The sequence below is a fragment of the Notechis scutatus genome, chromosome 5, assembly GCF_049901735.1.
Source record: "Notechis scutatus isolate UNSWTSFEM ecotype Mainland chromosome 5, rNotScu1.2, whole genome shotgun sequence".
Classification (NCBI taxonomy): Eukaryota; Metazoa; Chordata; class Lepidosauria; order Squamata; family Elapidae; genus Notechis; species Notechis scutatus.
The window spans coordinates 91074411-91091675 of record NC_142013.1 but is presented as its reverse complement, the minus strand read 5'-3'; the positions used below and the strand labels follow the sequence as shown (position 1 = coordinate 91091675).

Genomic DNA, 17265 nt, shown 5'->3' with positions numbered 1-17265 from the left:
CTGTGCAGCCGAGCTCTTAGTCACTGTTTGGAATAGGAAGGTGACTGAGGCTCACCTCTCCTCACCCATAGACCTCTCTGTGCCCCGTAGTATACAGAGGAACTGAGAGGGATGAAACGCATGAGGAGGCCTCTAGAGCGCCGCTGGCGGAAGACGGAATGAACTCGATTGAATACGGGTAAGAGCTACTACTAAGGCCTACCTCGTAACGATTCGTGAAAGTGTAAATATTTCTCCACACTAATTGCATCTGCAGATAATTGCCCAGCAACCCTATTTAAAGCGAGCCTTCTCCTCCTGGGGAAGGAGGAGATTGAGGTCCACCTGAAGGGGCATGCTGAGGAATTTGCGGATTTTCTGGAAAACAAAATAACTCGACTTCATTCCCAATTAGATGTTGGCTTGGTTGATGGTCCAGTGGAAACCCCTGAGGCAGTTTCTTGCCCTGTTATCTGGGAATGGTTTGACCCTATTGCTCCCGAGGAAGCGGACAGGATCCTAGGGAGTATGCGTGCAAGCACCTGTGTTATAGACCCATGTCCCTCCTGGCTTGTGAAAACTTCCGAGGAGGTGACAGGTGAGTGGACTCTGGTGGTGATTAATGCTTCCCTACAGGAGGGGGCAGTGCCCAAGCATTTTAAGGAGGCTGTGGTCTACCCTCTTCTTAAGAAGCCATTGCTGGATTCCACCTGGTTGGATAATTTTTGACCCGTCTCCAATCTTCCCTTTTTGGGGAAGGTTGTTGAGAAGGTGGTCGCATGGAAGCTCCAGACGTTTCTGGATGAAATAGATTTATCTCAATCCCTACCAGTCAGGATTCAGGCTGGATTTGGGACAGAAACAGCACTGGTTGCACTTTTGGATGATCTCCGGCAGGAGCTGGATGGGGGTAGTGCATCCAACCTTGCTTTACTTGACCTCTCAGTGCCTTTCGCTACCATGACCATGGTATTCTCCTGGGGCAGCTTTGGGGGATGGGAGTGGGAGACCTGGTTCACTTGTGTTGTCCTGGTTCACTTCCTTCCTCTGCGGCCGCTCTCAGTCAGTATTGATAGTTGGGGAAGGATCCAGCCCTTGCCCACTGCTTTACAGGGTTCCGCAGGGCTCGGTATTCTCTCCATTCCTGTTCAACATTTATATGAAGCAGCTGGGTGAGGTCATCTGTCACCATGGACTGAGGTATCACCAATATGCTGATATTACTCAGCTGTATGTCTCGGCCCATGGTGAGTTAAGTGATGCTGTGTCCTCCCTCTCACAGTGCCTGGAGGCTGTTAGGGGATGGATGGGGAACAACAGGTTTAAACTAAAACCTTGTGAGACCAAGTGGCTCTGGATTGGGGTTCGTTGGCTCAGGGAGAATTGCCACTTTTGGTCTTAGATGGGGTGGCACTACCCCAAACAGACCCTGTGTGTAATCTAGGGGTTTTTGTGGACTCACAACTCCTGCTCTAAAAGCAGGTGGCTGTTGTGGCCAGGAGGGCCTTTGCGCAACTGTGGGTTGTGCACCAATTTTCCTGGACCTTTTCCTGGACCAACAGTCCCTACTCACAGTCACTCATGCCCTGATCACTTCCTGTCTTGACTATTGCAATGTGCTCTACGTGGGGCTGCCCTTGAAGAGCATCCAGAAGCTCCAGTTGGTGCAAAATCAGTGGTGGATTTCAAAAAATTTTATTACCGTTTCTGTGGGTGGCTTGGTGGGTGTGGCAAGGGAAGGATAATATAAAATCTCCAGTCAGAGGTGGTATTTGCTGGTTCTCCGAACTACTCAAAATTTCTGCTACAGGTTCTCCAGAGTTGGTCAGAATCTGCTGAATACCACCTCTATGCAAAATGCAGCAGCCTGCATAGTTTTGTGCAGATCCTAGCATGCACATGTATCACCTCTCCTGCAGGAGCTGCACTGGTTGCCAATTTGCTTCCAGGTGCAATTTAAGGTGCTGGTTGTCACCTTTAAAGCCCTTCATGGCTTGGGGCCAGGTTATCTGAGGGACTGTCTCTTGCCGGTCACATCTACCCGACCCATCAGAGCAGGGAGGCAGGAAATGTTGCGGGTCCCATCCCCAAGGGAGATACACCTGGTGGGACCCAGAAGAAGGGCCTTCTCTGTGGTGGCTCCCTCTCTCAGGAACATCATTCCCCCAGATTAGAACAGCCCCCACTCTAATACTCTTCCAGAAGGCACTGAAGACTTGGTTCTGCCAGCAGGCCTGGGGAACCCAGAGCGGGATGGAGCCCATTAAATGGCTCATGTGATCTGCTGTCGCCAGGGCGGGGTGGGTGGGAGTTGGGGAGTTGATTTTGTTATATTGTACTATATTTATTTGATTCTTTTTGTTAGTTTTTTAACAGGCAGCAATATAAATTTAGTAAGTAAATAAATACATACGTACCCTTGTATTTTCACAAAAGTATAAATCCATCATATCAGAAACTGTTATCTAAGAGTTTTTTTTTTTTGTTTCACAATATCTATAATGCTTTTCTACCCTCATTGTTTAACTGAATGCACTGTTGGGGAGTCTCACTGAAATTCAATATTCTAAGCCTTGACTTAGACATATTCTGGCCTGTGACCATAATAAATATTTGATTTGATCTGATCTGAGTAAGTCTTGACAAAAACACAAATATTTATTTCTTTATTTTGTATCCAAGACCACAAGTGAAACCTGATGTAACAGCTCAATAAAAAAATAATTATTGGCCTTGTTTCACAAAATCTCAAATTTCATTGAACAAAATACTGAATGATAAAGCTAAAGCTATTCATGTACCTTCCCCTTTCCATGTTACAGAATACAGCAAAGAAACAAATTGAACTTATAACTTCTGCTGGTTTCATTGATGCCGTCAATTCCATTTTCATAAAGGGTGTGTGTGTGTGTGTGTGTGTGTGTTTTGCAAAATTACAGAAGTGACTTACCATTGTCTTTCCTGAAAACAAGATTATTGCACTGGTTGCGTTTTAGGTATTTTCATTCTTGCTGCAGCATACTTCTTTTGGTCTCTCGTTTACTGAATTTGTGTCTTATCTTTGCCCAACTAATTAACTATTCTGCATTAATGTCTGCATTAACAATTAACTATATTAATTAATATAGCCTTTGGCAATATTATTGTAGGCTAGTCTAGAAATGTGTCATTCATATATAATTCATACAAATGGGAAATGCAGAGTTTAGTTTGAAAATACAACTGGTTCATAGGAAAGGACACTCAATGTCCCAATTACACCCAAGTTTGATCTTTAGTTTTCAAGAGATACTACCATTGTAAGATTGGGACTGAAAAAACCCTCTCTCACAGCAGAGAAAAGCTCACAATACTTGCAACAGCAAACACTGAATATTATATACTTTCACCTTATTTTGCGAAACAGTTCTTCATTTTGCTCCTTCTTTCTGCATTATTTATGTCTACAAAGGCTACTATTTTATCTGGGATGTGTTAACCAGAATTTTTTTTTTATGACTAGATACTTCAGGTTTAGAGAGAGAGAGAGAGGAAATGCCCTCATGTCTATAAAAGGGGAGTGTGACCGAATCAGTCTTAAGAACAATATACAAAAGGGGAAACAGTTGCATATGAAATGTACCGTCACAAAGAACACAGCAGAGGACTTAATGAAGTAGCAAAACGTAAGTATAGCTAACATTGTTTTTTAATAGATTAATTATTGTGAAGCATGAATATTAAACATCAGTAGTTCATCAAAGCAAACAAATGAACAGCAGGCTTTTATTCTGGGATTATAATTAGCTTTTATTTGAATAGCAAAAATGTAAGGATTAACTACAGCCAACTATTTAAAAAACCATCATATGGCAAAGCAAAAAGTCACAGAGACAATTTACGTTAACCTGTTTTGGCTTTGTTCTAAGATAAATATTATTAAAATAAAAGGCAACTTTTGGAATTTCCTTTCAGTGCTTAAAATGTCATATATCCTCCATAAAATGTTTTATTATATTTCATCTTTATATGGCATTAAACATTTGGAAAAGTCATCTTGCTTTCTCTAGAATATTGTATACAGTCAAAGTTCTGCCCAGAAATATGTCTCATTGAATAGAGTGGTGTCTACTCCTATTTCATGGGTCTTGGACTCATTGTATGCTGGACTAACTGAATTCCTGTAGTATCTCTCTGGATAGTTAATTGAACCAAAAGTACTTGAAAGATCTTAAAAAGGCAGTAGATTTATAGGCGGCTGATACCACTTTTGGGGGAGCATGCTAGTATGAAGCATATTGATGACATTTATCTAACAAATTTCTCTTTTAGGATAACTCCAGTTTGAAAATTGTAGATATTCTTTTGGGGGAAAGTCATGAAAAAGAAGACAATCTTTGGATCAGGTTATTGCTAATCACCCAAGTCTCCTGTCAGAGGAGATTAGATTGTTGAAAATTGCCCCTGGAGTATACTTAAAGTCTATCTTGATTTCACAATTGGGTCCAGATGCATCAGCAACATAAAACTCCAAAACTATTGTCAATATTAGTATGTAAATCTTTTGCATGGCACTTTTTTTAAAAGTGAAAAATTAATGAGTAGAGTTAAGGTAGATACTAGCAACAATTCTGGAATAACAAGTTGAAACAAATTCAATAGGTACGGGTTTAAAAGAATACAAAATATGCTTCTTGTGATGTTAAAACTATTAAAAAAACAACTTTCAGATTTATTGGACACCTCAGAGAATGTCTTCAAAAAGTTAGCAGTCAACCTCAATATGATGACCGTGCAGAGTGGTAAAGAGGATATAAGCTTCTCCTAACATTGCCCGTTTTGGTTTAACATCCTTAGACTGATAATATGTTGTGTACAATATGGCTTATAGATTGAAATATTCTCTTGAACTGTATACCAAGTATTTGGAATTTATATTAAGAGCTATGCCTTTACCAGACTAATATTTCCAGCAAACGATGTTGCAAATACAATGCTGAAAATGCAGTGCAACCCCAGAAGTACTATCTTGGATGAAATACCTATAAACACTTCTGCCTAAATTGTTTTCTGACAATATAATGGAAAATTTAATCATTATTATTCTGCATGATCAAGGACTAATGATAGTCTTACTGACTGTATAAAATATTTTTTTGATTTTCTTTATTTTTTTTTCTGGTGGTTTTTTACATTAAAGCAGTTAAAATGCACTATATCACATATATTTTACATTTAAGTTAACAGTGTTCACATAGAATTTAATTTCAATGCATATGATGTAGTTTCATGGAATTTTATTTGGAAAAAAACTGCAAATCTATCTTTCAAGAAATTCTGACTATTATAAAAAAACATAGACTCAAGTTTTGACGGCTAAGTATCAGTTTAAGGGACTAATTAACATCTATGTTATAGAAGCATATCCCGTAGCAATAGCAATAGCATTTAAATACCGCTTCATAGTGCTTTACAGCCATCTCTAAGCAATTAACCGAATCGGCATATTGCCTCCAACAATCCTTATTTTACCGACCTCGGAAGGTCTGAAGGTTGAGTCAACCTTGAGCCGTTCAGAATCGAACTCCTGTAGTGAGCCATGAGTTAGTCTGCAATACTGCATTCTAACCACTGCTCCACTGCTCTACCACGGCTCTTATCCCATAGCCATTCATATTAAAAACACAAATGAAATGCAAGCCAGATTTAAAACAAGATGCCTATACTTCTCATCAACCATTTTCATATAAAAGCAAACAGAATGATCTGCTCCTGAAATTTAAATAAAACTGATTTATTAACATTTTGAGCAAGAATAAATAATTAAAAGCCATAAATATAAAATAAAAATGTCCAACTGCCAACAAAGAGTAACTGGCTTTATGGGGGTTGCAGTGTATGAAAAATTGACATAAATTTTTTATATTGAAAAACTGGAAAAGAAGCACAGCAACAAAAGAAAGCTATAGACAAGAAAACACAGAGGCTCCCTGCCACTCCGGCTCCTGTTTGTCTTTATGATTTTTGGGTGGGCAGTTCCATGTTAGCTAACAGACTGTGCTGACAGGGTTACTGTTATGCAACAACATTTCTAACATTACTTCTAATATTAAAACTACTAAAATCCCATATATTAGAATTAACTCTATATTAAAATTTGGAGAAAGCCGCATATGTCAAGCACCAGGGAAATCAAGAGATCCAGGAGATCCAGTTATCCAGAGTATAAGGATTTATTACAAGCTTAAGCTCTCTACAAAAATCTCACATACTAACGGTCAAGTGAAATGTGTGGGAATAAGAAGGCATTCCAAGTGGGCTGGGCTTAGATCTCTTATTAGCGAGCAGGGATTGATGACTTATGATGCATTTGACCCCTCCCTCGGACTCAGCCTAGTCATCTCCTATATCATACTTGAAACCTGTTTTACATTAAGAGCATCCAATGCCCCAAATTAAAATAGCTATGGCAATATATCCTCTTTCTTACTTTTCTCTACCTGTTGTCCTTGTTTTTCACCTTTTTCTAAACTAATATTTAATTTAAAAACATGTAATAAAATACAAGTCCTGCAAGCTCCTTCATTTCAACAGGCCTTGTTCCTTATTCCAGAATACGTATCTATGATGGGTAAGTTCAAAAGTAAACTCAGTACAAAGTGGACTAATATCCTGCTTACATTAATGATGATGTAAGAATGGTGTAATACTGTTAAGCAACTTGGTTTTCTAACTGTACACTTGATAGAACAAAATTAAAAAGTTCATGAAAGCCTAGAAGTGAAAAGACCAAAAACTCATTGGGTCTTTATAATTCTTTATAACTATCTCCTCTGCTATTGCTCAGTCTACTAATCCAATGTAACTTATTTTTAAGGATATTTTTAGTTTTATTGTTGTGCTTAAAAATTCTAGGCCGCCTCAAATAGTTTTTATAATAGAAAGATGATTTTTTTGATAAATATGATAATGAGCAGAGACCTTTAATTTGGACACACATAATCAACTTCTTTAGCATGCAAAATATTTCTAATATTGAAATCCTGTCAATAGAGAAAAGTTAACATTAACTGAAACTAAAAATCTAAATACCACATATTTTTTGTGACAGCACAAAATAGAATTTCAATATGCAGTAGTGTTTTTTATTACTGTCCTAATGTTTTTAATCACCAATCATTTTCTCCCTATTATTTATCTCTTTATTTAATTCAATAAACATTTACAAATTGATTTTAGATGACTTTTTAGGGGAAGGAGAGGGGAAAGGATTCAGTGATATTTCACTTTCAGAAAGCATATTTTTCCATTCATAACTTTATACCTTTATTTATTAAACTGAACCTAATATAGCACATGTGTTAATACTTAAGAAAGGATAGCCCTGGTGTTTTCAGCTTCCAAACTATTGCTATCATCTTATTTTAAAATTACCTATGATTACCTAATAGTGTTCAATCAAAAAGTATTTGCATATTAAGAAGATGGAATTTTGTTTTGTTTCTGAAATGAAGAGACAATTTCATACTATCTAATTTCTGGACTTCTAAAATACTTAGCTAGCTATTAAAAAAACAGAACGTCTGAATTCATCCTAACATTTTTTCTGTTTCTTTTGTCACTTTTTCTAGGCCTTCTGAACTTTGAGTCATATTAACCATGGGAACAATCTTTCTATCTTCTACAACAAATCAAACTCAAAATGAAACTTGTGATTTATATGAACATAAAGATTCAGCAAGTATTTTATTGCCTATTTTCTACAGTGTTCTTTTCGTAATTGCAGTACTTGGAAATGGACTTGCTCTCATTGTGATTGTAAAAAATAGGAAAAAAATCAATTCAACCACTATTTACTCAACAAATCTTGTTGTGTCAGACCTTCTTTTTACAACAGCTTTACCTGCAAGAATAGTATACTATGCACTGGGTTTCCATTGGCCATTGGGAGAGGTACTCTGTAAAATTACAGCCCTTTTCTTTTATATCAACATTTATGCAGCTGTGAATTTTATGACATGCTTGAGTATCGATAGATTTGTAGCCGTGGTTCATCCTTTAAAAACCAAGTTCAGAAAAGTTAAAAGTGCAACATACATTTTTTGCTTTGTGTGGTTTCTTGTATTTGCCCAAACTCTCCCATTGCTTACACTACCCATGTCACACAAAGAAGAAAAAAGGGTGACGTGCATGGAATATCCAAACTTTGAAAAAATTGAACAACTCCCTCTGATGCTTCTAGTTGCCTGTTTACTTGGATATGTGATTCCCCTTGGAATTACAATAATCTGTTATTCAAAAATCAGTTACAAACTCTGTCAAACTGCAAAGCAAAACCCACTAGCAGAAAAATCAGGAACAAACAAAAAGGCAATTAATACAATTATCTTCATCATCGTTGTATTTGTAATCTGTCTTACTCCTTATCATCTTGCCATTATTATATACATGATTAAGAAGCTTGTGCAAGGAAATATTCCCTGCAGCCATCAGAAGATCTTTCAAAAGACGCTCCATTATACTGTGTTCCTGATGAACTTAAATTGCTGCATGGATCCTTTCATCTATTTCTTTGCTTGCAAAGGATACAAAAGGACAATAATGAAAATACTGAGGCGTCAAGGAAGCATTTCAGAATCAAGTGCTGCCAGAACTGTTGCTGATGAAAGCTCCCGGGATGTTGGAGACACAAAACTAATTCCCCTTTCAACATCTTTAAATGGAAAAAGGTTAACCCAAGCCCTTTCATTTTGAACATGCCTCCAGAATTTGATTTCAAAAATGCTGGAAATAGCAAGAATCATCATAGCAAGAAAGGCAAAGAAAGAAGAGAGAAAAATCCAATTGTACATTTTTTTTAAAAAAATCTACCATTTGATTTTTTTAGGAGTGAAGCAGAAGATGGATTACGCAACGTATCATTACCACAGATATTTGATTTAATAATATTTGGGGTTTTCCAAATAATGTTGGTTTTTTTTATCTTGCTCTCATGTCATTTCTCCTTGCAAAATAATATGTACCGTATACTTCTATTTTGGGATCCTATTACCCAAGTTCTCAGGAGGAAAGCAACCAGTTTAATGGGTTTAAAAACCAGACTCTAAACAATATACCTTGAATTGGCAAAATAACATGTGACAGATATGCAAAAGGGAATATTTAACATTTTCTTTTTCACATCTATATATGAAATAGATTTAATTATATAATATCCCATATAAATCATTTAATTATAAACAGTTTTGTTTCTCAGGAGGAAGTATGTAGATAGCTTTAGGCAATTTACTATATTGTTAGAAAACAACCCCCAAGCTTTTAAATAACTTACTGAACACTGGATCCTATGTTTCGTTTGATTATTCCATGATAACTTTAAGATATCTAACCTACATAGTTTAAAGTTCATGTAACAAAAGCAGCTGAACTTCTAGGGTGGAAGGCTGAAAGTCTCAAACCTCCTCTCCATGGGTGGGATTCAAAATTTTTAACAACTGGTTCTGTGGGCGTGGCTAAGGTGGTGGGCGTGGCTTGTTGGTCATGTGACTGGGTGGACATTGCTTGATGGTCATGTTATTGGCTGGATGTGGCCAACTCAATATCACTCACATCAAGGCATGCATCTCCTCGCCTGGCCTCTCATGACTGTGGGGATGCTGCAACAGTCGTAAGTGTGAAAAATGGTCATAAGTCACTTTTTTCAGTGCCATTGTAACTTTGAATGGTCACTCCACACAAGCAAAGAAAGGGAAAAAAATCTCCAGAGATGTTCCTGAGACAGGAAGTCTAGTCCTGCCAAGAATGTAATAAGAGTTAATTGAGAGGCAGTTTCTGTAAGCAACACCAGAATGTTTCCTTCCTGCCTTCCTTACAGGATTAGGCCAGTAATTTTTTCTGACAACTGGTTCTCCGAACTGCTTAGAATGTTAACAACCGGTTCTACCGAATAGGTGCGAACTGGTAGAATCCCACCCCTGCTCCTCTCACAGAAGCTCTCTTGTGTTTTCACAAACAGGCACACTCTTAAGGCAGTGTCTTACAATTTCTGCCATTGTGCTTCAGTTTGTATCCTTTCCCAAGCAATAAATATAGGATTTTACAACCTCTGCCACCTTTCTGTCTATTAAAAGATAAAAATGGTTTTAAAAAAGGTTAAAATGTAAATGGATGAAATAATTTGAATAGTACTGCTTTCTAGTTTAACAATGAAAAGGAGCATGGCTAGAAGGTTTAGCATTTAGATGTGTGTGTATGGGGGAGATCAGGCCAATCTCATAAGAGATGAAGAAAATCAAACATTATTTTAAAACACGTAGAACATTTCAACTTCAAGTATTAATACTTTCTTTTGCAAGAAAGAAATACAGGCACTCCTCATTTAGTGACCTCGGTTAGCAACTATTCACAAATAAAAAAGTAACAAAATTCATTTTCTGACCAATGCATGCATTGACAACCAAATTTTGTGCTTCTGACAACACATTCCAGTGACAGTAATACTGACTTAGCTGCTCAACGAATCTTTATCTGAATGAAGCAACAGCAATCAGCGATCTCTCTATCATGGGTTCATTTAGTGATCATTTCACTTAATGATTTGATCAATAGAACGGAACATAGTCACTAAACGAGAAGTGGGTGTACAGATAAAATGCTTTCAGAAGATCACAGGGTGCTATTAGTCTGCTGATGGGAGTGGCTTGGTGGGCATGGCAGGGGAAGGATAGTGCAAAATCTTCATTCCCTCCCTCCCCACCCCACTAACCTGCTTTCCAGCTCCGTCTCCTGTGCAGGGCAACAAAAGAAGACCCAGCCTATCAGCTGGGACTCGGGAGGCAGAGAATAGATGGGGGCGGGGCCAGTCAGAGGTGGCATTTGCCGGTTCTCCGAACTACTCAAAATTTCCGCTACCGGTTCTCCAAAACTGGTCAGAACCTGCTGGATGCCACCTCTGCCTCCCCCAAAAAAGAATAGATACAAATAATTCCTTGTGTGTCCAATCACACTTGGCCAATAAAGAATTCTAATTCTTACTATGTTAATAGTCAGGCAACTGGCAATATAATGCCTATCCAGGAATATAAGAACACTGTCTATGTAACATAGGGCTATTATTCTTGGGCTACAAAGTGTGCATAACTACAGGTGGTCTTACTGGTAAACTTACAGCCATTCATTTAGTAACTGTTCAAAGTTACAACGGCACTGAAAAAAATGATTTATAATCCTTTTTCACACTTACAATCATTGCAGCATCCCCATGGTCATGTGATTAAAATTAAGATGATTGGCAATTGACTCATATTTATGATGGTTGCAATGTTCCGAGGACATGTGATCACATTTTGCAAACTTCTGACAAATAAAGTCAATGGGGAAGCCAGATTTACTGAACAACCATGTAACTCAGTGGTCCCCAACCTTTTTTGTACCAGGGACCAGTTTCATGCAGAAACACTTTTTCAAGGACTGGGTAGGGGCAGTGGAGTCCGAGTTTGGTGGTTTGCTTGCAGACATTTCATTACCTGACTAGGTAACATCTGATGTTGTTACCTAGTCAGGTAATAAAACGTCTGCCAGCAAACCACCAAGTTCAGGGAGCGCCAAGGCCTCCTCATTGCAACCCTGAGCGACAGATATTCTCTTCTATTGGGACATTTAAAACGGAGGGTTTCAGCTGCAGATTCAGGAACTGCGCCTGGCTGAGGAGCGCCTTCAAAACTGAGCGCTGGGCGGCGGCGGCCCACGGCTGTCTCCGCAGCTCAGGACAAGTCCCTGCAGGACGGCTGAGAAGCCCCGCCTCTCGGCCCTTCCTTCCTCAGCCTCATCCCTCAGGTGTCTCCCTCCCTTTAATAACTATTCGCCTCTTTTTCTCAGCCGAAGCTGCTCCGAAACAACCAGAAACGAAGGCAGGCAGGCAAGCAGGCAGAACGGAGCACTGGATTGAACCGCGGGCGGCGGGGTGGGGGTGAACCGGCGCTTCGGAGGAGCTGCGCTGACAGGAAAAGCCACCCTGCCGGCTTCTTTGAAGCAGTTTCTTCCTGGGCTGGTGGAGGAGCGAGAGAGCGACTGAGAGAGGAACGAGGCGGGAGGAAACTGAAGCCACTGAGCTGGAGAGCAGGACATTCTTTGCGGCCCGGTACAAAATGATCCACGGACCGGTACCGGTCTGGGGCCCGGTGGTTGGGGACCCCTGATGTAACTAACTTAACAACAGCAAAGATTCACTTAATAACTATGGCAAGAAAATGGGTCATAAAATGGGGCAAAATTCACAACTGTCTTGCTTAACAAGGGAACTTTGGGGCTTAATTGTAAGTCGAAGACCACCTGTACTAGACAGCAGGAAAGGGGAAAGCTCTTCATTTCTCCTTCCTGCCATCTACTGGTTTTCTCAGAGCCAATATGGTGATCCTATTTATCAACAATGCACCTGATCAGAAATGTATGTTACACATATGCTGCACTCAAATCTATAAATATGCTTCATGCTGACATAGAGCTAAGAACAGTTAGACAGATGTTAAGCAATCAAAAGAAATCATACCAAGACAGTATTGCAGAAAATACATTTTTCCTATTTAGTGGGAAGCCGGTCATTTATCCAACAGAAAAACTGTAATTGAGTCATTTCTATAATTGTGTAGCAAACAAAATGGAGAAGTGGGGAGGGTAACTGTTTTATCTTCTGCAATATCTGCTGTCAAGAATTCTTTGTTGTAATCTTGTTTTAATACCTGTTTGTTTTGCATCAGTTTGTTCCTGTTTATCTTAATCATAGAACTGTTTGTATCTTCTACGTTTCTATATGGTGCTCTTCACTTTCATAATCAGGTTATTCTTTCTCGGGTGGCCTTGTTCTCGTAAACCCAATAATATATATATGGAGAGCTTTGTTTTTATCGGGGCTAAGAAAGATAAGATGTAAAAAATAAGCATTATTTTTAAAGTTCCAAGTATTTGATAAAAGAATAGATTGGTTCCTGAGTGGTTAGGTGAAAAATTCAAATTTATGCAGGAATTGAAAATTTCAATAAAGGGGTGAAGCCTAGAAAGACAATTGCTGACGTAACAGTGATTTTATCTGTATATTGGTAAAACTCTTGTGTCTGTTTGATACTTTGTAACCTTCAACTAGACGAAATGCTGCAATATAGAGCAAAACTTTGCCAACAAAAGCCAAGTTAGCTCAAACGGACTAGCTTACAGAATGCCTCTGAGACTCATGATTCCTGAGGAACTGAAATTTGTAGAATTTTTTTGCCACCTCAGCACTGCTGTCATACTACCACGATTAACTGCGTTCATGTAAATCCCCATTTTCAATGATTCCTTACAGCCTCCCACAAGCCACGGAGAAACCAAAAGCAACTGATACGATTGACGATTCTCCGACACTTCTTGCCGCCTTCCCACAAGCAAGGTGGAAAGCTTGCAGGGAGAAAGTCAAGAGAGAAATGGTCCAGTCCCTCTGTCCTCATACTGAGCCACCCATTTGTGCCTTCTCCCACCTGGCAGCAGCCGGGGAAAGGAAAAGAATATTTCCAGTACTCACTGCCAGTTTCCCACAGGAAACTCAATGGGGAAGGTGACTGGAAGTCGAAAGTCACTCCCACTTCCACTGTTTTTTTCTGATTTTTTAAAATCCGCCCTATTGTCATTGTTTAGGTAAAAAAATATCTCTGAAATGATGACCAAATGTATAATGGGTTTACTGGCATGTTACATAAAGGGAGTGTTTATTCTGATGTAATAAATAGTTGTGGATGGTACCTAAAATTGGTTGCTCTCCAACAAAACTAGGACAGTTGTCTGTGCAGATGTAGCCCTGCAGCAGGAAACAAAGGAACAGAAATCAATGGAGTTATTACTTCTCCTTGCACTTTCCTCTTATATAATGTTGGGGGTGGTGCCAGTGTCTAAACATCTGTTCTCAATTAGAAAAGGCTAATACTATGTTGCAGAAAGGATCACTTAAAGTTAATGCAATGTTTAATCTTCTATGGATGTTTAAACTACGCTTACAGTTGAAATTTTCATATCAAAAACTGTCTGAAAAAAGCTGGAATGACATCCGTTATCAGGCCCATAGATTTAAAAAGCATTCACCAAAAAAGTATCTAACGGTTTTTAAAAAATTATCTTCATTCCCATTATTTTTCTGAATGTCAGTGAGATCATTATGGAAAAAAAGCTGAGTGACTACCCTGTTTCTCCAACAATATGGCCTCCCCCAATAGGAAGTCCCAGCATGTTTTATAGGCATGAAATGAAATTAAGCCCCTCGCCCCAAATTAAGGCCTATATTAAAACATGCGAAATGGGGGGGGGAATGGCAGGGGGGCTTGCTGTTAGGAAGTACTTTTGTTGCACACCCAGATATGGTGCTGCCTGCGTTGACCCTGGTACAAAGTGCCCCTCCAACGCCGAGGTCAACATCCAAGCTGTCGACGCCCGCCTGCCCGAAGATGCAGGGGGGGGAATTAAGTCACCCCCGAAAAGACGGCCTAGCCATTTTTTCGGGGCTCAAAAAAAAATAAGACCCGGCCTTATTATATGAGAAACACGGTATCAAATACCTGACTGGATTTTCTCTTTTCTTGATTAACTGTTTACTCTTATTGGGTCGATACTGTAACTGAATCAATCTCAGTTATCTCCACCAAGTCCTTCGTTTACTTCACAAATTAATTCCTAAGAAATGTGAATTTTCTTAATCAACTAGATGCATTTCTCTTTTCCCCAGCAGTTTTAATCAGCTTGTTCCTGTGCATCTTTGGGGGATAAATACATTTACTTATTTGAAATGAGACATTTCACCAACTCAAGATACTATACAGATGTATAAAAATAATAAACAACAATCGGCATAACTTATTCCTTCTTTTAAAAAAGAAACATAAAACTAAGTCAGTTAGACTTAGTAACAGTGAGATGTAACTTTATAAAGCCAATGCTCATCTTGCCTCATCTACAATATGTGCACAAGAAATCAGCATTTTACTCTTGCTCCTTTAAAAAAAACTACCTCAAAAAATAAATTTTATTTGGTAATTTCTTGTCAGAACTGTAGAAACGTCCATTGACAGAGTTTAGACAAGCAGCATGAAAACTAGCCAAAAGATACACATTTAACATATAATTTACAAGAATTTTTTTAGGTATTTATATTACTTGGCAATAACCTTTATTACCCTTTGTTACCATTAAGATAGGTTATAGTGTTTATCTATAAATGTAAGTAAAATGTAGTGGTTTAGGCTTCAGCTATTCACTATTCACTTCCGTGCTATTGTTAGCAAAGTATTAGAATATTTAAATGATATCACAATGTATCAAGGAATGAAAAATGCTGATATCTGAAAACAGTATTTTATAACTGTCCCTTATGGTTTCATCATGCATGAAAAAGGAAGGAAGTATAGTGACAAAGCCTGTCAGAACGGAGATAGCCTGAAAAACAGAAAAACCAAATATAGACATACAATTGGCAAAACATCAGCAGTATGCTCAGCTGTGATCAATGAACCAGATCCACAGACAAGTTAATAATCAGCACAGTAGTACTAATTACTAAGTGTACAATAGTCATTAATCCCAGCTGATTAGCAGTTAAATCTGTATTTATTTGATATATATAACAATCTGCAGGCCATGAACTGCTCCCAGTTTCTGTGTGGCTCTAATTGTAAATTTGGTTGCAAATGTCAATGTTTTTCCTATTTGGGAATAATGGAACATAAAATTAACAGGCACATTAAGCCTCTGTAAAGCTCAACTTAAGACCATAACTGAGACCAACATTTTCCTTGCTAAGTAAGACAGTTGTTAAATGAGTTTTACCCTATTTTATGACCTTTCTTGCCACAGTTGTTGTGAATCGCTGCAGTTGTTAAGTTAGCAACATGGTTATTAAATGAATCTGGCTCCCCATTGACCTTGCTTGTCAGAAGGTCAGAAAAGAAGGGATCATATGACCCCAGGACACTGCAAACATCATAAATATGCATCAGTTGCCCCGTGTCCAAATTTTCATCACATGACCATGGGGATGCTGTAATGATTTAAGAGTGAAAAACAGTCATAAGTCACTTTTTTCAGTGCTGCTGTAACTTTGAACAGACACTAAATGAATGGTTGTAAGTCAAGGACTGCCTGTACACATTTTGTATATAAAAAATAAAGCACACAATTGCCTTCCACACTTCCCACTCAGGTGAAAATTTTATTCTCTACATACAATTATATAAAGTTAACAGTCATATATCTCTGCATTAAGTTAGCAGTCATACATCTCTGCAGCAGAGAAATTGCTCATCTCAAGAATATAAGAATTTTTTTAATGAAAAAATGTTAAATGTTGTTTTAGATGTAATAGGGGTAATTGTCCAAGAACCATTTCCCCTTCTCTTTTTTATAGAAGAAAACTCTTCTAATGTGTTCTTTCCACTCTGCAGTTTTATTACTTAGGAGTATCGTATTATTGTACCTTTTACAAATATGTACCGTATTTGCCGGCGTATAAGACGACTTTTTTGCCCCGAAAAACATGCCTCCAAGTGGGGGGGGTCGTCTTATACGCCGGTATATCCACTGCCGGCTTTCGGATGCTTGTTGGACGCAGCGAAGGAGCCTCTGGCTTCCCGGATCCCCTGCGTCGCTTCCGCTTCATCCCGCTCGCCTCGCTCCGCCCGAGGCTGCAGCCTTCCTGCTCTTCCCACGGCCCCTGGCACTCCGCCCTGCCGCTGCAGCCCCGGGGATTTCTGGAGGGCGTTTCTGGTGGTGGTGGGGGGTCGTCTTATACGCCGGGTCGTCTTATACGCCGGCAAATACGGTACCTGATTTAACTGTACCATATACAGTATGGCACAAATAATAATGTGATGCACAGTAATCAAAGTTGTGCAAGATTATTGACTACCTACACAACTAGCTCCATGACGTAACTAAGCTTAAAGCCGTTTGTTGTGGCTGAAAAAAAAATAGTACAGTATGTCACATCAAAATGTTCTGAAACAAAGATATATTTTTAAAATAGTTTTGAGACATGCCATGGGATAATAGCCATCTGTTTAAGGGAAAAAAATATGCTCAAATCCTAAATCAACTTTCTGGATTCAATCCAGTTAAGAACATGATCACTGAAAAAGTGAAGAAGCCTACGTTATTTCTAAATGATACCTGTTTAAGTTCAGTTCATCAGAATTGTTTGGGCAACCCTTAAGGTCTGCAGAAATAATGTTACAAAGAACTTCAGAAAAAACAATAAAAGAAAAGAAACACCACCAGCAGCAGCCAAAGTACTGA

The 17265-nt window shown here is 38.7% G+C and overlaps 2 protein-coding genes across 4 annotated transcripts in view; one reads left to right on the top strand and one right to left on the bottom strand.

Moving 5' to 3' along the window:
- The window catches only part of UBAC2 (UBA domain containing 2), a 95399-nt gene that overhangs the window by 45237 nt on the left and 32897 nt on the right, over positions 1-17265 (bottom strand). The gene's annotated exons all lie outside the window — the stretch shown is intronic.
- GPR183 (G protein-coupled receptor 183) lies at positions 3523-8812 on the top strand. Its single transcript, XM_026668929.2, has 2 exons — positions 3523-3644; positions 7590-8812. Exon 2 carries the CDS (start codon positions 7618-7620, stop codon positions 8710-8712), a length of 1095 nt encoding a protein of 364 aa, XP_026524714.1. The 5' UTR covers positions 3523-3644; positions 7590-7617; the 3' UTR covers positions 8713-8812.